The following is a 25745-nucleotide window of genomic DNA, read 5'->3' as shown; positions in this document are numbered from 1 at the left end:
TATTTCATGTACTTGTTACTTCGATTCTGTCTCCGACGTGCATGCTTTTGCAAATCCCGTTATAAGATTGGTGGTTAATCTTTTGAACTTGTATTGATTAGAAATAAGAAATTAGCATGTCTTTATATGTGACTGATATATAGTCCAAATTCCAAATAGCCCATGGCCGAAGAATAACCATTAACCTGTTGGACCAAGAGGTGAAAGGAACGCTTCGGCAGGTAAGCAGACTGTTATATTGGTAACTTAAAGGGGCACTGATCTAACGCAATTCCCAGGGACTGGTTGTTGCCTTTGTTATTGTTTTTTCCCAGTGAGTACCCGGATGTAGAGCAGAAATCTAGACTAGCTCGCGACCTCTGTTGCGCCATTCGTAAGCGCATTAGTCACTTTTATGGATACCGGTAGTAATAAGAGCGTATGGTCACATTGATCAACAAAATGAAATACAGTTTTGGAAATAATAAGGAAATGTAGGCATCTTTGTGGGTAGCATCGGTAATGGTGACGAAGTTTTGATAAGTCACTTGCTTGGTAATTTTGAGATTTTCGTTTACACTATTTTGACTTGCAACACAAAGTAAATATTTCACCTGAGCATTGCTTTTTTTATAGTGTGTATATTTTTTTACTGTCAAAATGTGTAACATATTTATTAAACGTCTAAATATTCAGTTATTTTACAAAGTGACTGAAAAACATTTCCATCTGTATTATTATGATAACGAATTCCAAACAATTTGATGTTTAATGTCATCACCAAGAGACTGAAAATGTTCCGTTGAAAAGTACATTTCTATGTTGTTTGGCTTCTAATCCTACATAATAACCTGTTGTGATGTTTGTAGGCCCTTTTGATCGTCTTAATCTGGACAGATTTTTTAGTCAAAATGACTGAAATATTTACACATTTTAAAAATTGCCTGAGAGAATCACATTTTACAAATTGACGGTAATCTATACACGCTTACAAAGGAAATGACCTGTGAAAACAACGTCTATCGCGCATTGAAGAATTTCCCAACCAAGACGTAGAAAAACAAGAACGAATCGGTTCAAATGAAGGAAAACAAAATGCAAATACCATAATTACAACTTACCAAATTTATGTGTATAAATAGGCAGCTTCCTTATTCGAGGAATGTATCCGTGAATATCCACACAAAGGAATAATATCCCACTCGTCTGCAGCTATACAAAAAAACTTATTCGATGTCACGTGTCTCTGTAACTATCAAATATTCTAAAAGATATATATCGTTTCGGGTGTCAAGTCTCAAGGGTCGGCTGAGAAAGGCCACGTGACAACTATTTTCATTACGTCGACGGTTCCTAAAAAATCCATTGAGTTTGATAACAATGAGCAACCAATCAACGTATTATCAGTTAACCCTTCGAACAAATTGTATGTTGTTTTTACATCGGCACTTCACGCCATTATATGAGTGTATTCCCTTTGTTTTAGTAAACCTAGACATGTAAACACTCACTTTTGACATATCCACTGTGCAAGATAACAGTGATTAATCAATCAACGTATTTTCTGTTAATCCTTTGATGACTAGGAACGATCCGTTGATTTACAAAAAAAAGTAAATCAACTGATCATTCATCTCTTGCTGGGCTGCCACGTGCATATTACATAACCTCACTTCAAACCTGGATTTAGATTGAATAATTACCCCAGACACAATAAATGCCAAATGAGAACCTTTGTCAGGTAATCTAAGTGGTGCTACCACTAATTGTACCTGTAATAAATTCATTAACTGAGCATCAAGTGAATGACGACAAATAAACAAGTGTAGGGTTATACGAGAAAACGTGTATGACAACAAGGGAGTAGTAATTGTATTACACAATCCGAAATCCGAAAATGCTTTCACTGCATTGATACTTTTTTTAGTATTAAACTATAACCATCTGGGGTATTTCCAAATGACGACTTCCGATGAGCTCCGCCGTTCTTTTTGTCTGTTTGTTTAGGCTGAAGAAATTATTTAACATGCGCCCTTTGTCGAATCTTTATAGATCACAGTTAACCAATCAGTGTTTATGCAAAAATGCGTAAAACAAATATTGCCTCCAGCCTCCAAGTTTATTTAGCTGTCCTTGCAGACGGTAGCCCAGTCTCTGGTCACGCTCAGTTGCGTTGCGTATCATCCGGGTACTCACGGGGGAAAAAACAATAACAAAGGCAACAACCAGTCCGGGGAATGGCGTTAGATCAGTGCCCCTTTAAGATGCATTGTAGAAACAATCAAGGAGGCATTGAAGTGTAAAGTCAGCACCGAATTAACGGTATTCCGATGAATCGATTCCCTGGTACAGTTGATAGATGGTTTCAGCTCTTGAGTTCAATTTGAATATAATCCTAATCACAAATCACATGCTCTTCTCACCTAAGGCTATATAGTGACTGGATAGTCATATAGCTAACAAAATCTCGATATGAATGTACAGTAATATGTCATGATCTGACATACCCATGGGCTAATTCTTGGATTGTGGTGTATGATTGCATGGGTGTGGTCCATATATATATATATAGTCACTACTTACGAATTATAGCTGTTGTATGTAGACAGCATAGTTATTGTTTGAAAAACACATTCTTCAGGTCTCAATTTTACTAACTTTATCCAAAACATTAGATACAATATCACTCCATTGGTAAAAATATATATATATATATATATATATATATATATATTATAAATATGCAATATAATATATATATAAATAATTATATATATATTGTGATTATTGCATATTTATGCTTGATACAAAGACATATTAACAAACAAAATAAATTATAAGACAATTATAATTTGATTATGGTTTTGAGTGTATCAATTATAGCTTATTACTGTGTATGCAATGACATGCAGTAAAAGTCATGCTTTGGTTCAGTAAACAATTATGTCAAAGTTTTTCTAGTGTTTGTATCCAAGAAAGCATGGTAAGATACTAGTACTTATAACATGGGGGTTGAACAAACAAATACACAAAGCATATTCTTCATTAAATCAACTAAGTAGGAATGGATATTATGAGTTAATTGTGATTTTAGTTGGTGCAAACATAAATACACAAAGCTTATTTAAGAATTGACCTTCACTTTGTGTGAGTTCATTGGATTATGAACCTTCATAGAGTGAGGGTCAAACTGTTTGAACGTCGGAGCTTGCGACAATCACTGTATACTCATTTACTTAACCTTATAGTGTTAAAGGGGTGCTCGGGTAGCCTAGTGGTTTAAGCGTTTGCTGGTCATGCAGAAGACCCAGGTTCGAAGCCCATTTCTGGTGTCCCTCGCCATGATATAGCTGAATGTGATATTAAACACCAAAGACTTACAAATAACATGCATGAGTTATTTACACATATACCTTGGTCATCATAATCTCCTTTTTTCTAAGTCTGGTACTGTGTCTGTTTGTTGTTTAATGCTGCACTCTGCAATATTCAAGCTGTATGATGTCAGCCTGTAAGTAATATGTTTCGACAAGACAATCCAGTGTTTGGTTATGTAATATTGTGAGCAACAATCCACATGATTTGGGTACAATGACACACCACCCAAAAAGTCATCAAACCTGACCACCGCTCCATTAAGTGACCACTTTCAACCTGCATAGGTTGCTGGGGACCAATTCCAACCCGGAATCCCCACAGACACATATATCAACTATTCAGGGGTTTTCAAAAACTCATTAATGTGCTGTCACTAATGCATGGTTTGGACACAGATGGTTACTAAACTATTTCGCTATGAAATTAATATATATAATTTATCAATAGTTTGAAAAGTCCCAGTCTTGTAATAATGACTATCAGTAAGTTTATGAAAATGTTGAATGTAGAGCTTGTTTTATGTAAGAAGTTGTTAGAGAAACATACCAAAATGAAAGACAGGACTCTGTGTGGTTCTTATAACAACCATAATTGCATTTGATTGCTGGTTACGATAAAACAGAAAAACAATAAGGTGAGATATAGGATTTTGTGGCTCTATTTATTTAATACAAGACCCATGAAGATCTGGGTTAGAATTGATCTTCAGCAACCCATTGTTTTCCGAAGAGGCGACTAACAGTCTGGTCTAGACGCGATTATTTACAGACTGCCATATTACAGCTGGAATATTGTTGAGTGTGATGACATCAAACAAAATTGTTTTCAAAAACCACAAATTTGTGAGCGATGCATGATGTTTTTGGTTTGTTTGGGTCTACAATACATTGGAAACTGAAAGTCACTTTAAATAATTTTATTTTATTTCAGCTCCAGTCTCTATCCACATCAGAATAACAAAGTGATCAAAATGGAGATTTATAGCTGATGGCATCTGGGCATCATCATCATCTTCAAAATGAAGGTAATTTTAGTACGCACTGATAGTCCCACCAGTAAGGCGTGACAGTGGTTTTATGCTGCATTAAGCATTATTCCAATTTATGGAAGGGACGTGGAGAAGGAAATATGTGTCTTTTGCTTGAGGAGCAAATTCTATATAGTTCATGGATTTACATGGATTCAGATAATTCTGATACAACATGGTTGCCATGGCAATAATATTATAAGTTTCATTTTTTGCCCAATACCCGGCCATTTCTCCATGTATCATTATCCCCTTCGGTTTTCTGTATGTGGTATGTAGAATAACATATACACATGGTACAGTTTGGAGTATATTTTTATTATTGACCCAGCTACTTCATTTGGCCTGCACTTTTGATATTCAGGATCATAAAGCTGACATTTTGTTTCTATACCATGCCTACTGATCCATCTTTAAAAATGGTTGTCTTGGCACATACCATTCTCAGTGTTAGAAATACATGTAAGCGACTGTCTGTAGACACATGTTCATAGCGGCTGTTTTTGGTAGTTTTACTGCATTTTTGATATTCAGGATCATAAAGCTGAAATTTTGTTTATGTGATCCCAGCTATGTTGTCTCTATACCATGCCTACTGATCAATCTTCAAAAATGGTTGTCTTGGCACATACCATTCTCAGTGTTTGAAATACATGTAAGCGTCTGTCTGTAGACACATGTTCATAGCGGCTCTGGAGCGGTCGGGTAGCCAAGTGGTTAAAGCATTCGCACGTCACGCCAAAGACCTGGGTTCGATTCCTGACATGGGTACAATGTGTGAAGCCCATTTCAGGTGTACCCCACTGTGATATTGTTGGAATATTGCTAAAAGCGACGTAAAACCATACTCACTCACGCAATCATAGCGGCTGTTTTTAGTAGTTTTACTGCATTTGTGATATTCAGGATCATAAAGCTGAAATTTTGTTTATGTGATCCCAGCTATGTTGTCTCTATACCATGCTTACTAATCAATCTTCAAAAATGGTTGTCTTGGCACATACCATTCTCAGTGTTTGAAATACATGTAAGCGACTGTCTGTAGACACATGTTCATAGCGGCTGTTTTTGATAGTGAACTTGAAACACTAATTACAACACATTTTGCTATATCTGACTGACAAAATTGCCAGGGATAATTAAATGAGTAGTGAGTTAACTTCAACAAGTGTAACGTCTTGCATCAATACATAAAAAAATGTGTATCGTATCATCACATGAAAACTTACGATGCACTGACAGAGCTCCAGATAACTTTTTGAGCAATTGAGTTTTTACTCTAGGGTTTCGATTTTAATTACATTTTTCATTGGGTAACCAATATTTTTTTACTCATCTATTATTCACTCACACTCACAAAATTTGTGAACATTTTAAGATTTAAAAAAAAAATGGAATAATGTTAAAGACATACATAGCAGTTCCAAATATATAGGCTTCATATTAGCTCATAATCATTGATAATTGTGTTTCAGAAATTAGCTCCTTTGTACGCATGCTGAAAAAGCTTCATTGGGTATTTACCCTTGCTGATTTTATACATTTGAGTTTTTCATTTAACGCATGCTTTTCTGTATGCAAGTTAATTGAAAGTAATTGGGTTTTTAATATATTTGGGGGTATTTTAAGCAAATACGCTGCTTATCTGTAGGTCTCCACTGGTTTTGTTTCACCCCTAGTTTCTGTGCAGATTTTAGGTTATCGGATACAAATAATAACTAAACTTGTAATCGGTATATATTTTTATCCGTATACACCAGAACACAGAAAGAATATTGCAACAGTGTCATTGGTAAAGCGTAATACTGTGCAGTCCTAGTCAAGCGGAAATTCAAACTTTCTAATGTTAATAGGTCATTGATCAATACGTTATTCATTCAGTGGGGGAAAAAAAGGTGTGTTGTTTTTTTGAAGATGCAATAAGTACAGTATTTAGTTTGTCAAACTGTATTGACATCTAGGTACTGGATTCTCTTTCAGATGAAATCCTCCTTGGGGCACCTATTGCATTTTCCTTGCTCAAGAAAATCTACATGACATAGTTGTAACCATTTTCCTTGATAAAAAATGTTACCACACAAAAACTTTGTTTTTGTATGATATACGACCACCCTCACGGGGCCTCACCCTCCACGGCGTCTCACGCCAGGGGGGGTAACTCAAATCTCTTTCCTTGTCATCTGTATGAGACAGACGTGCTGTTTTTCTACATGACAAATAAGAGAAATCTAATCATTCGACAAGAACCATGGCTGACCAAACTCTATGTATGGTACATTTCTTGCATTGCAAAGGCATAATACCTCGCATTGTAAAGTTATAGAGTTGTAATTATACACCACGTGCACGGTACATTTGAATTCAATTGGCCATAATGGTGTCCATATTGTAGTTCCACAGTCTGATACATGTAACATCAAGGCCATTAGAAACAGCTTGGGGTTTTGTTATATCATACAGCATTGGACTACAGTTTTTTCCTTTACATAAACCCAAGGTGGTGTGTTAATTTATAACTACACTTACCTCTTTTTACAGGTTTTACACCTTAGCGTGTTACACGCCCCTTTGGTGTTATAATTATACTAAGACATTGGCTATTAGTATCGCGTTACAAATCGCATTCTACATTACGCCTTAAAAAAACAGTGCTTCTGGTTTCACAATTTTGCATGTGTCTTTCCGATCTTTATATCGCACTGATACACATCAATTCCCTTCCCGCCCAACTCAGAAATTACGGTCTTTTTTACAGAGTTGCTCAGCAAACATCCCTCCCCAAGACCGGCACAACAAACGCTGTCTTAAAGGTCTCTTAAAGGCAGGGGTAGATATCAGATCTGTTAAGACCATCCCCCTCATCTAAAAAAGGTACAAAAGTAAGGAATGCAGAGACTGTCTCCTACGATCCCTCTCCGAGGGCCGGGGGGAGAAGGCTCGAGGGTCCCCGTTGTAAGCACTGCACCCTCTCCTGCACCGTCTTTGGCAGACATTTCTGCATTACTTAAGTCGCAGATGGCGTTGATGATGGAGGAGGTGAAGTCTCAGCTCCGGCAGGAGGTACGGGCTGAACCTTCCCCGTTGTCGGCGCCGGACGCGGCTTCGAGACCTGATGTTATGCCCGGTGTCGGCCGAGGCAGGCCACTTGGTCTCGGGGACGATCCTCGTTGAGGCACGTATGAGACAGAATTGTCCAGGTACTGCCTTAGGTGGCTGTGCCCATGCCCGAGTCGGATCCGACTGAGTGCCGCCTTCCGGGGGATGCTTTTGCTCCTAGCAAGGCGCCCCAGGTGTTCTATCCTCCCTGGTGCATGAAGTTATCAACCCTCTGTTGTCGGGTGCCTGCAGGAAGTTCAACCTGCCCGAACTTATTAAGCGGTACCCGTTAGCAGAGGATAGTGACTTTGGGGTACCAGTGGTCGATGAATGCGTTTGACCCCCAACTTGAATAAGGTCAAGCAGGGCCGGCGGTTGCCCCCCTTTCTCGCGTGCGGTGCAGAGTTGAAGGCTGCTTACATATGCTTTGAGGAGCAATATCGTAATGCATGCCAACAGCTCCGTGTGTCCGTACACTCCGCTTATCTGTCGGCTGTACAGAGGGAGTTAGCGGGGGAGGGGCCGGCTGACTCTTCGGAGTGGGCCGCGCAACTAACGGAAGTTCAGTCATCTTGTGCGGGACGCCATTCATAGCTGTGCCTTGCAGATGATGTGTGCTGTTATGGGTATGCGTAGGCTGTGGATGTCGGTATCTAAATACTCGACTTCCACACGCCAGGACCTCCTTGCTTTGCCTTATAAGATGGGTGCCACCCTCTTCCCTGGGGCTCAGCAGGTGGTCCGAGAGGCCACTCAGTTGCTACCATCAAGGACTCTAAGGTCTTGTTGGAGGTACCCAGCGCTAAGCCGTGTAAGCGGACCTCTACACTTGACTCCTCCTACGCTGACGCGCCGGGTCAGAAGTCCACACAGCCGCTTCCTTCAAGTAATGGCACCGGGAGGAGCAAGAGAGGCAGGGGCTGGGGCAAGGCAGCTGGTTGAGGCCAGCAGCCTTTTCGCAGGGCCGGGAACCTATCGGGTTCCCATTAGCGCCCGGAGAGTCCCGGGTGGACCCACAGTTGCAAGTTCTCGAACTGCCGACAGCCGGGGTCCACTGCCTCAAGCCAGATGTCCCCGTAGGCGGCCGACTGGCTCTATTCCTGAAGTTACATCCAATTCCTGGACCCTGTCCACTCTAAGGGATGGCCATTTGCCTCGGTGGAAACATCATCCGCGCCCCTTCTCTGGGATAAAGCACACTACAGTGCCTGCTACTCGAGAGAAGGCGGAATTCCTCCGTGCTGAGGTTGACGCACTTCTTATGAAAGCTGCAATCGAACCAGTTCCCAAGGGACAGGAAAGTGAGGGCTTCTCCTCGACATACTTCCTAGTCACCAAAAACCGGAGGGTTCAGGCCTATTCTCAATCTGAGAAGGCTGAACAAACTTATAGAGGTATCGTCTGTACTCAGTTATCTCAGCTGTTGAGACAGGAGAATGGCTAACGTCAATAGACCTAAAAGACGCCTATCTCCACGTACCCATACACCCGAGTTCAAGAAATACCTGAGGTTTTCTTTCGACAGGGGGTGTTATCAGTTCAGGGTTCTACCATTCGGGATCTCCACGGCCCCGAGGGTGTTCACCAAGCTGATGTTGATTCCTGCCCAAGTGGCCAGGTCGAAAGGTTGGTTCTGCAGTCCGTACCTCAACGACTGGTTACTAAGAGCTATATCGCAATCCCTCAGTCAGATAGCTACACAAGAAGTGATAGACATTCTGATCACTCGAGGGTGGATAGTCAATCTCAAGAAGTCAGATCTGAGCCCTACTCAGAATCTAGTCTTCCTAGAGGCGAATTTCAACACAGTGAGCAGACTTGTATGTCTGTCACAAGATCGCATTGCCAAGGTCAAAAGTGTTACTTCCCAGTTCCTTCTGTCCGCAAGACACACTGCTCCTACATGGCACCAGTTACTGGGCAACATGGCGGCGACAGTGGATGTGGTTTGGCGGGTGCACTTGAGAATGAGACCCATTCAACAAGCACTCCCTCGAGTTTGAGCAAACTCGGAAGATCTTGAGACTCTGCTCGAGACTCCGTAGTGGCTCATTACACACCTTCAGTGGTGGACCGTGTAATATTCTCACGCTTTGGGAATGATTTGTAGCACTTGAACTAGCCCTAGGCTGTTGCTGCCTCCGACGAATAAATAATGGAGAACGACATTCTGTGTTCCATCTTGTATTTATTGCCATACATACACGGGTGGTACATCCGGTAAAACAGGGGGTCCCGACGGCTAGGTCGCCAAGGGAGATTACTCTAATATGTTATACACCATCACAGCCGCTAGTGGCATAATGCAGTATGATAACAGTACATCCCTTTTCTTATAAAAAAAATTGGACACAGTAACAGTAACTGAACTACAGAGCACAGAAAACGACTACAAAGAGTAGACACATGATATTGATAATATTCAATTACTTCAGTGATGCTCAACACTGCAAACTTGAATTACAACTAATAACTTGTCAATTCTTGACTGTAAATTGTAACTAATATTGTGAAGTGGCCTGCATAGCCTATCAGAATGACACTGATACAAACTAACTGTGTTTGACTGTTGTAAAGTCTTACAAACATCTTGAGCTAAAACTGGTAAAAACTACACTGAGGCAATAACCTTGGGTTTGACAACCCGACCCGAACGAGTGATATAATGATTGTTGGCATTGTCAATAACTTTCTGGGGACTGTGTGTTCGTGATGGGATTTGTGATGTTACAGGGTCATCAGAGGGTTTGACCTCAGCTGTATCACGAGTACAGGTAACGGCTCTGTCAGTCTGTGGAACACGTGGTAACTCACTACTTGTGACATCAATGTTCATTTCAGGTATGTCATGCTTTTCACGTGTCTTTAGTAGGTGACGTCGGTTGCGACGATATTCCGCTCCATCGCCAGTGCGAACAGTGTAAGACCTGGAATTGTGCTGCTTTGTGACTACTGCAGGTGTCCACAAGTTACTGTGTTGTCGTATACGAATTGCTTCTCCTGTTTTAAGGGGCAACAGGGGCTTGGCAGCAGTATCGTAGTAGTGCTTTTGTTTCCTCCGACTTGCTTGTAGTACTTTCTGGTACTGAGGATGATCAACAGATCCAGGCAAAAGTTGATGTTGGGTACAAGGTAATGTGGATCGTAATCGTCGACCCATGAGTAGCTGAGAGGGTGATAGATTTGCCTCCATTGGGGTAGTACGGTACTCTAGAATACCAATGTGTGGATCTCTGCCATCTGTCTTTGCCTTGGAAAAAATGTGCTTGATTGTTTGGACAGTTTTCTCGGCAAGACCATTTGACTGTGGGTAATGAGGGCTCGATGTCTCATGCACAAAGTCCCATTTTTCTGCAAACTGAGCAAAGTCTTGTGAGGAGTACTGGGGGCCATTGTCAGATATCACCTCATTCGGTATCCCATGTCTCGCAAATACATCTTTGAGAGCATTGATAACAGTGGTACTTTTGGTGCTGGGTAATTTGCAAACTTCAAAGTACCTGCTATAATAGTCGACAACGACCACAAAATCATGGGTGTCCCATAAGAAGAGGTCTGTGGCCACGGTCTGCCAAGGACGACTGGGAATGTCATGTGATATGAGGGGTTCCTTGGGGTTAGAGTTTCTTCTCTCTAGGCACACAGAACAGTTGAGTACAAGACTTGTGATATCATTCGACATTTTGGGCCAAAACAAAATGTCACGAGCACGTCGGAGACACTTTTCAACTCCCATGTGACCAGTGTGAATTTTGTCAAGCATACTTGTCCTCAGTGACTTGGGTATTACAATTTTCTGGCCCTTGAATATGATGCCATCCATGAAGGCAAGTTGGTCCCTGAAGTTCCAGAATTCAAGTATTGTCCCTGGGCATAGCTTCCTATGTTCAGGCCAACCATCTATGATAGTTTGTTGGAGCAAGGAGAACTGAGGGTCAGCTTCTGTGGCTCGTCTAATATCCTCCGTCCTCTTATCACTGACAGGAACATTTGATACTATCATATGGACATGCGCGTCCATACCTTCTGAAAGGTGCGGGTAGGTATCAGGCACTGACTTGCGTGAAAGTGTATCAGCTACTACTATTTCCTTCCCAGGTCTGTGTTCAACTGTGAGGTCATACTTTTGTAGCTGCAACATCATACGCTGTAACCGAGCAGGGGCGACAGCAAGAGGCTTCTTCATGATAGAGATGAGAGGTTTATGATCGGACTCGACTTTCACATGCCGACCATAAACATACTGGTGGAAACGCTTACAGCCGAACAGGATAGCAAACATTTCCTTTTCGATCTGTGCATAATTGACCTCCGTGGTGGTCAGTGACTTAGATGCATAAGTGACAGGCTTCCCATCCTGTAAGAGAGCGGCACCAAGACCATACTTGGATGCATCAACTTGGAGTGTTAGATCCTTGTCTGGGTCATAGTAGGCAAGAACTTGCCCAGGTGTCTGTGTGATGATATCCTTGATTCTCTGAAACGCTGTGGACTGAGGATGATCCCACACAAACTCAACGTCTTTGGGAAGGAGCTGTCGCAGAGGGCTGGTGATCTCGGACAGATTAGGAGCAAATTTGGCTAAATAATTCACCATTCCAAGAATTGTTTCCAATTCAGAGCGGTCATGTGGTGGATTCATTGAACATATAGCAGAGACCTTAGCTGGGTCCGGTCTGAGGCCTTCAGCACTCAAGATGTGTCCAAAGTATTGGATCTCTGTGACACCAACTTCAAGCTTCTCTTCGTTAAGCTTAATACCTTTGTCACGGGAGCGGGAAAGCATGTTCCGCAGGTTGTGATCATGCTCCTTGGGAGTACTTCCATACACCAGAACGTCATCAACTATGGCTGCAACGCCATCTAGTCCCTCATAGCACTCATCAATCCTTCGCTGAAATTCATCTTGTGCTGAACGTATCCCAAAGGGTAGTCTAAGAAATCTGTAACGTCCATTCGGGGTGTTGAACGTTGTAAGAAATGAAGATTCCTCAGCCAGTCTGATGGCCCAATATCCAGATCGAGCATCGAGTTTAGTGAAATAACGAGCCTTAGAGAGGCTTGGAAGGATGTCTTCAAGTGTTTTCATTGGGTAGTGTGGACGCTGTATAGCACGATTCAGGTCCAATGGATCCAAGCATATGCGCAGTTTCTTTGAGTGTGGCTTTTCAACGATTACTAAAGAGTTGACCCATTCAGTTGGTTCATCAACCTTTGTGATAATGTTTGACTTTTCCATTCGATCAAGTTCGTCTTTGAGTCTCTCACGAAGTGCGACTGGAACTTTTCGTGGTGGGTGAACTACAGGGATAGCACTCGGATCGATGTGTATCGTACATTCACCTGGAAAGAGCCCAATGCCCTCAAACACATCGGCATATTCTGCAAGAATGATGCTCTTCTCAAGAGGTTTTCCAGATTTCTCACTCGACCCACAAGTATCAACCGCACAGGTAAGTTGGATAAGCTCCAATTCAAGGCATGTTTTGAGACTGAGTACAGGGTTTGATTCCGTCTCTACAACGTAATACTCAGCTGTGAATTCACGATCATCAATCTGACAAGGTAAGCTACATGTACTGTGAGTTTGAAGATGTGTACCGCCATACGCCATCAACTGTTTGGGCGGTTTACTGAGTACAGTTGTAGTGCCAATTTTGGGGAATAATCCAGCTGGTATGATATTTACCTGAGACCCTGTATCTAATTTGAATTCCACTGGTATGCCCTTAATTCCTACCTTCACAGTAACAAAAGCCTGGTTAGTATCCTCAGTTTTGGAGTGGACACTGTCAACATCACTAGATGTATCCACGCTATCAATTAAGTCTATGAGAAAGTCTGAGTCCCCTGAATCAAAGTGTTCATCTGTCACAACCTCATTGACTTTCACTGAGCGACACACAATCTTGAAATGATTCCACTTTCCACAATTGTCACATTTTCTACCTTTGGCAGGACACGGTTCACGCTTAGAATGTGATCTACCACAGTTTCTACACTGACTATGTGTTTTGTCATCACTGTTTGATGATCTTCTATTTGGTGTGTTGTCGGGTTTTACAGGTTGTGATTTCTGTCGGGAGTAATGATACTTTTTGTGTCGATGGGAATTATCACTGGCTGAAACTGTATGTACCTCAGGGTTGGCCATTGTTTTCAACTGTTCCTGAGAGTATTCCAAACTTTGTCCCATTTGAATTGCTTTCTCGAGTGTCAATTTCTCCCCTTCATTTATCAATTTTGCACGAAGTTTAGTAGATGATGTGCCGAACACTATGCGGTCCCTCACCATTTCATCAGATGTATTAAATGCACAATCTGTAGCTAGCAGCTTTAATCTAGTCACAAACTGATCAAAGTGAGATGACCCCTGAACTTCGTTATTGAATTTGTACCTTGCGAAAACAGGATTCAACTTTGGCTGGACGTATGCTGCGTAGCGAGTGTAGTAAGTTTGAAGTAACTTTTTGTCATCATCAGAAATGCCTGTCCATGTATTGTAAACATCTCTACCTTTTTCTCCCACCCAAAGTAGGAGGTATGAGCACTTCGATTCTTCCGACTTTTCCGCCAACGGTCCGTCGAATATCAGTTGCACGTGCTGTTTAAAACGCCGCCACGCATCAGGCAGGTTTGATGCTTCCCAGTCCATAGATGGGGTGGGGATTCCGGAAAGATCCATGACTCTGACACCATGTAATATTCTCACGCTTTGGGAATGATTTGTAGCACTTGAACTAGCCCTAGGCTGTTGCTGCCTCCGACGAATAAATAATGGAGAACGACATTCTGTGTTCCATCTTGTATTTATTGCCATACATACACGGGTGGTACATCCGGTAAAACAGGGGGTCCCGACGGCTAGGTCGCCAAGGGAGATTACTCTAATATGTTATACACCATCACAGCCGCTAGTGGCATAATGCAGTATGATAACAGTACAGACCGAGGTCGGGAATCTGTCCCGCGGGTTCCCCCTTGAAACTCCCGTTCCGTCTCTCACAGTTGAAACAGACGCGTCACTCTCCGGCTGGGGAGGCGTTCTGAACGATCACATTGCCTCCCAGCTAGACTGGATGGACAGAGTTCTGTGGGCATTCCCCCCCAGTACCTCCGATTTCCAAGGTCCTGTCTCAGCTAGCCACTCAGCCTGTGCGACTACTTGTGCTCCTGGCACCTCTTTGGTTGGCGCAGAGTTGGTTTCCAGTAATACTCAGGTTTCTGGCTCAGCCTCCTGTTCTCTTACCTTTACAACTGGACCTCCTATCCCAGAACGGGGCCCTCCACCCGAATCCCAGGATTCAGCGGGTGGCTTGGCCACTGTCAGGAATCGCCTTCAGAAGAGCGGTATTCCTGCACAAGTTGCAGGCACAATACTGACTTCGGGGATTAGACAAACTTTCAGTACGAGGATAGATGGGCCTGCTAAGCGCGCTGGTGTGTCAATAGAGGGATTGCAGATGCCTTTTCTGCAGATCTCGTAGCCGTGCTTGAGTTACTCCAGTCGTGACTAGATGACGGCCTGGCCGCATCGACAGTCCGGGGGTACTCTACAGCTATCGCAGCTTTTCACGTCTCTGTCGACTGTCGACTAATGCACACCCATTAGTGCAGCGCTTTTTAGCAGGTGTGGGCTACTGCTACTACGACCTCTACTTCTACTGGTTTAACATGCACATATCTCAGTGTGGCCCAAGGTTGTCTTAAAACCAGTAGTTACTCTTTGATAGCAATAATCTTTAACTACAGTTCAAAAAGTGACTTGGTTGGAGTAAACTACATATGTGACCAAAGAGGAGAAAAGGGACCTTATAGGTGCTAGGACACAATTGTGTTTGACATCAGCCTACTTCTGTGAAGAATGCCATGTGTGCTGACTGTACAATAATATCGTATCCTTCTCACGTTAATTCGTAATGTAATAAAAACATTATTCCGAAACCTTTCAGCAATCATGTCTACTTTCAATTCATCAGACATTATGTCTAAAAACTGTAATTATTACATCCAGTCCAAATGTCCAAATCCAAGTCCAAATGTCTGATGCCACATATCTCTGTAATAAAATTTAAGCTTGTATTTTTGTGTTCCGAAGATACTGTAGTTTGAAAATATAATGAAAAGTCAAAATGTGATTTTTCACCCAAAAGATCCCTTATTCACATGGTTGCTCACATATACATAAGTTACTGGTGACAGGCTGAAATAATCACTATGAGTGAAATGTGATGTAGTATTTTGCCCTGTACGATACAATTCTCAACACACTGTTTTGGTGTAAGAGAGAACATGTTACATGGTTCCCACTGCCACTGGAAAACCTGGAAAACCTGGAAATGTGTTGGAAAAATTTCCAGTCAGGGAAATATCAGGGAATTCACTAAAAACTTCAAAATCAGGGATTTATCAGGGATTTTTTGCTCTTGGAACTCATACTCTCTATTATTTAATGGTTATGGCAGCCACTCAATGGAGTTTATTCGTTTGAAAAAGAGGTATTTGTCAAATTTTACTATATCAAGGTCAAGGTCAATGTGGCTGATAGGGATTTGCGCCCCTTACCTCCAGAGCTAACTAAATTCTAAATTTAAAATATTTTGAGTAAAATATTACATTGCCTTGGTATTAGTTTACCATTTGAATTTCAGAAATCAATTTGAATGTAAAATTTCAAATCTCATAAAGTTCTACTGTTCAAGGACAAACAAAATATTGCAATTAGGATTCTATAAAGCTCTTGTTAATGAAAAGTGTATCAGTGTTAGATAAATCATTGGAAAAACTTATGGTGACTTCAGTTGTGGTTATAATTATCTATTCCCTGGTGACCTTTTGAAAGTGCAGATGTATATTTGAATGGTTAGTTTGTGAAATGCTGTGCATGAATGTTGCACTGAAAGTAGTGATGGAATTTACTTTATTATAATGTTACTAATTAGTTCATGTTCATGCTTCTAAAGTTGTGAGATCCTAGTCATGAAGTCAATTTTCAAAAATTGTAATACTTGTTTTGATTAGGCAATGATTGATGGAGTTAATTTGTAGTTTGAACTCTTTAAATGGTGGCAGATGGATGGCCTTAAGTGGAGGATAATTACTTGGTGACTTAGTTTTCCTTAAACCAAACATAACACACTTTTGTACAGACATATCTAAAAAAGACGTTTCCATTGGTCTATTTTAAAGCTGTTTATATAATAAAGTTAAAACACCACTCCCAGTTGTTATAATGGAGGCTGTGTAATGCAGTCTGGAAAAGTTCTAAGTTCTCTGGAAATATCAGGGAAATGTCAGGGAATCTTTCGGAAGAAAAAAAGTGGGAACCATGTGTTATAAATATTTATAATTAAATTGATTAACACAGGAAAATAAACTGATTGATTTTTCAAAGTCACTTTTCTGTGTCATGTTTACACCAATGATCAGAGTCAAAATGTTGATCAGTAGCAATTTATGCTCCCCGCCCAGAGAGGGCTTGAACAAAGTTTCCAGCTTCTAAAAACAAATCACTCGAACACATCGAAGCATCACCATGGTCACCAGTCAAACAATGGGACAAGCAATGTTACCCTGTGCATAGCGACCTACATGACCAGATCATGTAAATACACCTGCCACATCATTCTGTTACTCATTGCACTGGAGCCGTTTCTTGACTTGGTGTCGCTCCCAGGCATCAAATTACACAGATTGACATCGTCCACAGGATTGTTCTTGCCCCTACGATTGTAGCCCTTATCGACAGGACTTTCATGCTTGGGATCATATCGATACAGCGATTATGGAGACCACCCACGTACTACCACCCTGCACATAGACATGTATCCTCACTGGCGTGGTTACCCTTATGCTTTCTCTTATCCTGACTTTTGCTCCCATGCTTATTACTACCACTCTCATTGGGATCAGCCCATTAATCACCATCGCTATGACAAGCTTCAACGTCTCTCTCCTTGAAGAGGGATATCATGAGAACGCCTTAACACCTATGCCTTTTCACAGACCAGTTTTCTACCACAGGTCCTTCAGAAAACAGCATCCACCTGCCTCCTGAATCTGATTTTGGTCGCGCCCTATTGACCAACTCAGAGCTGGTTCACAATGTTGGTACAACTTGCAGGAAAACAGGTTCCATTCTTCCACCAAAGGACGATCTCCTCCTCCTGCCTCACTTCCAACTGCTCCACCCGTTGCTCACGGAGACTCCATTCCTCTACTAAGACCATCTTCGACCATCAATGGTAAGCATCTGAGGCCTACTGTCAAGCTCGTGACATCACCACATCCACCACTGCTTTTCCACCACTGATAGCCGACTACCTCTATCATTTACAATCTACCTGGAAGCTTACAAGTTTCACTTTGGCTATCTATCTCGCTGCTCTGTCATTGCAAATACAACTGGCTCAAAGATTTCTATGGTTGCCGAGCTACAGTCCCTCATTCGGTTCTACAAGTTAATGAAGAATCAGCTTCTTGGACAACAAGATCCGCTGTTCACCTTCCCATAGCTGGCATCCATCTTAAACTCTGATGACCTGGAAGATACCTCTTTGTCTGGTTTGAGCGCTCCGAATCTGGCTTGAGGCTGTGAGACAACTTCGGCGCTCCCTGAAAAGACTCTTCTTCCCTCTTTCTACTGCAGCCACAGCAGAAGTCTCCCGTACTACAGTCTCCGTTGGCTTCATTCAACCATCCTACAGGCCTACACCTTTGATGGCTTGCCTACCCAATCCACATAAGACTCAAGCCGTCACTTCCATATGGCCTTGCACAGTAACTGCATTCTCTCCACCATAATTGAAGGGTGTTTCCGAAAGCTTCCCATCAACTCTGTGACATCTCAGACGTCCAGGGACTTTACCAGTTCGGTCTCTTGGTCCTGTCACACAGCAGCTGTCGACTGCATATCAGTGCAGATTGTTGATGTATGTTCCCGTTCCTGTTCATTCTCGCTACATATATATACAGAATAAAATTTGAGCTATCACTCCTGTGTTTATTGTCTTTTATTATCTGAATCTGCTAGAGGGGTGTGCGCATTATAACTTGGGTGTGCACTATACTCAAGAAAATATGGTGTTGAAGTTGCTGCAAGTGCCCCTAATCCTTACCTTCTCGCCTCTGCTTTAGGCATGTGCTGCCTGGTGTTGGTTCAAGTATCCTCTTGTGCATATTGTCGATAGTTCCTCTCCTCATCTAAGCATACATCGATCCCTTGGGCGTGATTGATAGATGTGACAGCGTTAAAAGAGAAGTCGTGCTGACGCACCCTATTGTCCATTGGAGATAGTGGTGTGACCTGTCTTGTAGAGTCAATTGGCTGGAGACCCCTTCTGGATCGATTACAACTCATATGCTATATCGATTGTTCTGTTCAGCTACGCGGTCGTTCATGTAATGATGTCATACGTGAAAACACGAAACGCATGTTATACACGATTTTATGTTGTTACATCCGACTAACGTATAGGGATCACATTGCCTGCTATGGTGTGTTTTCCTGCTCACAAGTTCTTGTCTTTACAACACTAAGCAGTGTAACTGATTATTTCTTATCTCACTGTTTAGCACCAGCTTCCTTGTGTCTATCTCACGGTTGTAGTCTACTACAGGTTAGGGTATCTGCACCCCACCATCCAAGCGTGGGATAAACGCACAGTGTGACATTGGCTAAGTTTCAAAATTTATAAATATTACATTAAATTGTATATAAATATACTTATCCTATCTCACACGCTATATGCCCTTCCGACCATCCTTGCATCACAGCTCCTCTAGCCTGTTAGCTCTAGGAAAGAGAATGTGGCAGGAGTATTCACGTGATCAGGTCGTGTAGGTCGCTGTACCAGTACAGGTTACAGTACATAACCCATTTTTATTGGTGGTGACCAAGGTGATGCTGGGATGTGTTCAGGTGATTTGTTTTTAAAAGCTGGAAACTTTGTTCAAGCACATTTCCACATAGGAAAAGAATAAGGAAGAAATGCATAGTGTGAGATAAGATAAGTAAATAAATATACAATTTTATGTAAAATGTTGAAGTTGGTACAGTGGTTAGCGCCATTTTAAAAATTGTTTCTTGCAAAATAAGAAGCAAGCGTAACAAAACAAAATATGACGTTGTTTTCTCCAAATCCCAATGCCGTAATCTTTACTAGTATTTGGTATTACTTTACAAATGTTTAAACAAACTGAACAAAGATACAATACCAATTACATTGGATGGATCTGAATAAATCTTATTTTTATTTAGCGTTTACGATATTTATTGCAACCCATGCACACAGACTTGGTAAGCCTGCTCACCCTTGAACACTTGCTCGCTTAACCTACGCTTTGGTTATTACTAGGGAAGGTAACTATGCATATGTCACTAAAGGCAAGTTGAAAATTCTCTTTTCAGCCACAGAACCTTCAGAAACTAGACAGCAAGCGGCCCAAAGGTTCCTACATCAACTGGCCTCCATACCTGCAAACTCTGATGTGGTACCAAGTTCATCACCTTTTTGTAATATAAGCAACTTTATTGCCCTTCATGCAGTATGTGGAAATCCAGATGGGGAAGATTCATCTCAGAGACCAGAAAATGCTGCAGCTGCTGATCATGATGATGATAGAGGTGGTGGTGATGATGACAACTTTGACAGTGACCCTAGTTACGGATTCAGTGACCTACCTCACCAGGCACATGGCAGTTACAACGGTGGGTCATCAGATGAATTGAGGTTGAATGACAATCCGAACTGTGCACAACTGGATGCTGGAGAGGGAGTGATGGGATGCACTGGTGCAGAGTTGTGCACATCCGGAAGATATGACCAAGGACCTAGCACCTTGGAATTGCCAGATGGTGCAGAGTACTGTATGACAGGTGGACGGGAGGCGCAGACGGAATTAAAGACAACTGTCCCATCACGCTTAGCTGAGGAACATGAGGAACAGCAGGTTAGTTTGTGTTGGTTTCATGTTTTACGTCATAGTCAGCAGTAATCCAGCTATAGGCCTATCATGGCAGCATTTAATACATTGAGTCTGGCGAGGCAAATCAGTGATAGAGAGAATGAGCAACATCCAAGGCTGTTGATGTACTGAGATGCAGTCAACTGAGCCTCCTGATCCAAATTTAGTGTCCTCTTACTATTTTAATTTTAACCTGTGTCCTCAGAACATGTTTTACAATTTTAAGAATCTTATTCTATAAATTAAAATACTTGATTGTTTGTATATTGATGATGAATGTGCTTTTCTATAATTATTTCCAAATCTTCACGATGCATAAAATCCGCATGTTTCTTTCCAACTTTATGACAAAAACAGTAGCAATCATTTTGCTTTTGATTGCAGTCTCCAAACCTGAACTGTGGCGAGTACTTTCAGCCCCAAACTGTCTCTTCCGGGTACATGACCGGAACACCCAATGCTGGCACTACAAGAGGTGAGAGTTGAAGGATAAGTTAATAATTCATGTTTAGAGATTGATTAGTTTGTGGTGATTGTTGATGAACAATCTCATTAAATTCAGATCTAAGTTCTCGCTGCAGCTAAACAAAGATCTGAGGACATTACGGGTCATGTCAGAACGACCTTTCGGAAACTTTGACCGGTCACTGAAATGACTAACAAGAAGTCGACATCAGCCAATAAGAAAGCAGCTTTCTTAAGCTTTACGGCACTCGTTTCAACCTGCCGACTGCTATTTCAGACTACGCTTGAATAATATGTTGACACAGTTCTCGATTAAAATTTTGAAAACTGAACAAACGATCATTCCGGAATGTCTAATATATGGTTGAGATTGTATGGCAGTGCTTCCCATGTACTGTGCAACGCCTCCTCCGTTCAAATGTTTAAGCGAGAGATAGATGATAATTTTGACAGAATCAGTCGTACAGGACGTAACTGTCGTTCGGAATACCCTGTGTTAATGTTTTCGAGGTTGCATGATCAGAAAACACATTCCGACTGTCACTTTCATGATCTGGTAAGCAACGCTCTGATTGGTCAGATGAAAGGTCGGTCTGACGTGACCCTAATGGGATGTCCTCAGATCTTTGTTTGGCGAACTAAGATATGATTTTAATGAGATATGTTGATGAATGTATTGGAAATTACATTCTAGCCTTATGAATACCTTCACTGGTAAGGCCACTCTGTATTTTACTTGCTTTATGGATCCACAAACTGTAAATTATTGATAACTTAACCATATTAAACATGGTTGTCAAAATAAGATGTGTTGTTGCTCCTGAAATCGATAGGATATACATAGGTGAACAATGGCCATGGTGCAGGCTCGTTTCCCACATTACACCATTTTCTTCTTCTAGCCAACCTGTAGTGGAGCAGAACTACTACAAAAAATTGATTTGCTTTTGCTTTTGGTTTTTCCCCACCTACCGACAGGTATTTTCCGGTACTAAATCTGTAAGGCAAGTTAAAAAAATGCTCGGCTTAATCATTGTTGTGGCACGAAAGTAACATTTCTAAGATGGGTGACAGTCTTTGACACTTGTGCCACTTGTCCGAAGCCTGTGCCCAGTTAACTTCTGATCGGTCCAGTGAGCTCCAGTTTGGACTAGTGAACACAAAAGTATATATTTAGCACAGACTGTGGTGATGATAACCCAGACTTTTGAGAAGGATAGTTGAACACAACTATCATGTGAAAGGATATAATGAATAATATCTTGACCACTTTAAAAAATAAGAGCTATTGATGCAAGCCTTATGTCCAAATTTTTGTGATCACAGAAACAGTTGGGAAAACAGAGGTTGATCAGACAGAACTTCTGCCATGACACTGTAAAAATAATGCCAACAGTTTCAAAGTGGAAAGAAAAAGACCAGTTATTACCGAAACTACATCATGAAAAAGATTGACATGCATTTGGAAATGATTGTGAGGGTAATATTGTTGAAGTGCACTCATGAAAGCACGTATTGAATCCAACAACCTCAATGATATATGTAGAAATAAATGGTAGTTTCTAAAATCATGTTTGTTTCAGATCGACAGAACAGGTTTCATCCAATACTAGGAGCCTTTTTGGAGTCACTGCAGACAGACCGAAAAGAAAACCAACGAGCAGTTGGGCAGCAGGACCCAGATACAGAACATCAGGCAGCTGGGGCCTCTGCTAGTGAGTCCCTTGCCCCGCCCTGCAGTCATACCCCAGCATCTGCACTGGCTGCAGTGGTAGCAGCTGGAGACCACAGCCATGAAGAACAGGATGAAGAACAGGATGAAGAAAATGAAGCTGTCTCTTCTGTAGAGTCAAGAGTAGATGATGACTATACGGATTAAGTTTGTGGTATTAGATATTTAATAGTCTCTTGCCTGAAAAATTTAATTTGTGTTGAGTAAGATATGACCAAATTCATCATATGTTATTGAATTGTGGTCTGTTAGCTACATTATAACAAGTTCGGCAGGCTATGGGATGAATTACATGATTGTGTAATCAGGGCCTCTGGAAGTGCTCGTTAAATCTTCAACATCATGATGGGATCGATCAACTCTTGTTTATCACATTGTTGATTCATCTCCAAGCTGTGGAGGAGACAGTTGTATTTGTTGTGTAAAGACCTTGAAAAAGGCTGCAGGTAAAGCAATATGTTTGTTTTTGCCCTGATAGTTTAAAACATGCTTCTGCACATGTACCACTCAAATTTAGATATGATTACAAAGATATTTCATGCTGTTAACATGTATTAAGTAATCAGTTTGTGTTTTCATGGGAAAACAGGACTATCTCGGTCTGAAGTTGAGTAGCACATTAGAGGCAAGGAGTAATATTGGATATTTCCATGATTGTGGTAATAATTTCATGACATGATTATTGGGATAAGTAATTCAATTTGATAATTCCCCGATGTAGAAAAAACTTAAGAGGATTTAAGAACATAAAAAATCAGTGAAAAGATCAGTTGAAATACTTCATAAGTCTTAATTCTTTCTCTCATTTGACTGCATTATTAATTGCCTTAAGGCACCTTTACATGAGCAACAGAAGTTTGCAAACAGAGGTTGTGCTTTCACTTGACACATATGACACTTGGTACCTCTTCATTGATCTCAAAACGTAATTTTGTAGCAGACTTGAGGAAAGATCATGTAATACCTATGCATCATCTGATTGTTTGTATGAAAGTGACAACATTTATGCACCGCTTTGCTTTAATGTATCACACATACATATGTTTGTTTCATTGTGTATTGTTGAGAACATGTATGGGTGGCCATTCGGTAAAAAAATACAAAGTTGAAAAAACGTCCTTTCGTGCTCACTGACGTTCTTTATTGAAAACATCCTTTCGTGCTCACTGACGTTCTTTATTGAAAACATCCTTTCGTGCTCACTGACGTTCTTTATTGAAAACATCCTTTCGTGCTCACTTACGTTCTTTATAGAAAACATCCTTTCGTGCTCACTTACGTTCTTTCGTACACACTGTTCTTTCATTTCTTAGGGCGTCTTTTCGTAACATTTGACTATTAATATTGCGTACTTTTGACATTTATTTCAACTTTGTATGTTTAACCCTCGTCTGTTTGTTTTGTATTTTGACCTTTACTAGTAACATTTAGTTCTTCATTTGTAATATTTGACCTTAATTGCGTACTTTTGTCCTTTTTTCAACTTTGTATTTTTGACCGAATGGCCGCCCATAAACATGCATAACAACATTTAACCTGCAATGTATCCATATAACTGCAGGTAGGTGTTCTGCATGTTCAGAAGGACATTTGTTTTTTATGTATTTTTTATTTGTTTTTTTATCAATTGTGCTCAGTGTATACATTTTACACCATCAACAGCCCAACTACCAGTATATTGGACTGATGGTGTTCACTGTTTCCATGCAATGTTATTGTGTATCGGCCTGAGTTTATTATATATATTGGACATAGAATATAAATGATATTAAAATCATATTATATTTACTAATGTAATTTAATGTTTCTTTTGGGCGGTCGGGTAGCCTAGTGGTTAGAGCGTTCACTCGTCACGCCAAAGACCCGGGTTTGATTCCCGACATGGGCACAATGTGTGAAGCCCATTTCTGGTGTTCCACGCTGTGATATTGCTGGAATATTGCTAAAAGCGGCGTAAAACCATACTCACTCACTTATGTTTCTTTTATCTTGGAGCCATCCATGTACATGCAGGATGCAGGATTGTATGATTATGCACTGGAGATGTAGGATGCTGCTGTATGCTACTGCCTGGGGTTTCAGACCATTGGGGCTGTGGCAGCTCTGACTTCTGAATTGTGGCATGATCTGATTCAAACCTTCCTGTCTGAACTTGTCGGTGTCCTCTATTTCCACAAGTACAAAGAATAGATCACACAAATTTTGTTGGCTGTTAACACTTGCTGTTTCTCATCTTTCTAATAATTATGCTTAAGAATTAGCTATCAGACTTACAGAAAGTAGTGAATTGCAACTAATTTACTTTGACTTATCACTTTAAGTTGCAACAGAGCGACTTGCAGAGCATTAAATATATTTTAATTGTTAAATGCATACATACATATATTTATATGCATTATATTAAGAAAAGTATTTGAGTTTACAGTCTAATATATTGAAAATGTAAAACAAAACACTGAATACTTCTCGAACGCATTTCATTTGTATCAGAGAATAGATGGATAGATTAGAAAAAGTCCAAAGATGAGCTGTATAATATATATATATAATTTGTTTATATGAAACGTGTTGGAGACTGTATTCAGCATTGTTTTGTTTTGAATCTATGCAGTATTGCACATCTTCATCGACTGCATCAACACTGCCCTCACATTCTCAGGGAGTGATGCAAAGAATTATAGTGTTACTGGGTTTGCCCAGCAAGGTCTTCCTTGACTTAGTATTTGTTGGTGTTTCATTGTGGTTAATGGTTTCTTATATGTATTTTACTTAAACTATTTGAGGAAATGGTACTCTCGTTTTTCATTGTCTGTACTTCATGAGTTTTGTATACACTAAATTCCTTCATAAAGGAACATAGTGTATTCAAAACCTGGTAGGTACTGTAAATCTGGAAGTTTTGCAAGCAGGAAAGTACCGTGAAAACTGCGAGGGACACACACTTTCAATAGTTTCATGGCGCCGTTATTTTTGGAGACCAGCAACAAACAAAAGTAGTAAGGAAGCACATTCCTGGAATTCACTGCAACAAGTTGTCCAACCAGCCAGTACATTATGATACAAATACTCCCTCGCATCCCGTGTTTCCCTAATGAACCATTG

The 25745-nt window shown here is 40.9% G+C and overlaps 1 protein-coding gene across 1 annotated transcript; it reads left to right on the top strand.

The window, feature by feature from the left end:
• Nucleotides 1–24049, top strand: LOC139463365 (uncharacterized). Its single transcript, XM_071244620.1, has 5 exons — nt 1–221; nt 4288–4381; nt 19890–20431; nt 20831–20921; nt 22495–24049. Exons 2-5 carry the CDS (start codon nt 4345–4347, stop codon nt 22788–22790), a joined length of 966 nt encoding a protein of 321 aa, XP_071100721.1. The 5' UTR covers nt 1–221; nt 4288–4344; the 3' UTR covers nt 22791–24049.
• The last annotated feature ends 1696 nt before the right edge of the window (nt 24050–25745 follow it).

The sequence above is a fragment of the Haliotis cracherodii genome, unplaced genomic scaffold (genome assembly GCF_022045235.1).
Source record: "Haliotis cracherodii isolate W230 unplaced genomic scaffold, xgHalCrac1.p SCAF_16, whole genome shotgun sequence".
Lineage (NCBI taxonomy): Eukaryota > Metazoa > Mollusca > Gastropoda > Lepetellida > Haliotidae > Haliotis > Haliotis cracherodii.
Note: the sequence above shows the minus strand (reverse complement) of the source record. Positions and strands in the feature narration are given on the sequence as shown.

What these genes read in the sequence shown, in the direction of transcription:
- LOC139463365 (XM_071244620.1), top strand. Translation starts at nt 4,345, where the DNA reads ATGGCATCTGGGCATCATCATCATCTTCAAAATGAAG. An exon ending in TCATCATCTTCAAAATGAAG is followed by an intron (nt 4,382 to 19,889) that starts GTAATTTTAGTA and finishes TTCTCTTTTCAG; the next exon opens with CCACAGAACCTTCAGAAACT. An exon ending in CAATGCTGGCACTACAAGAG is followed by an intron (nt 20,922 to 22,494) that starts GTGAGAGTTGAA and finishes TGTTTGTTTCAG; the next exon opens with ATCGACAGAACAGGTTTCAT.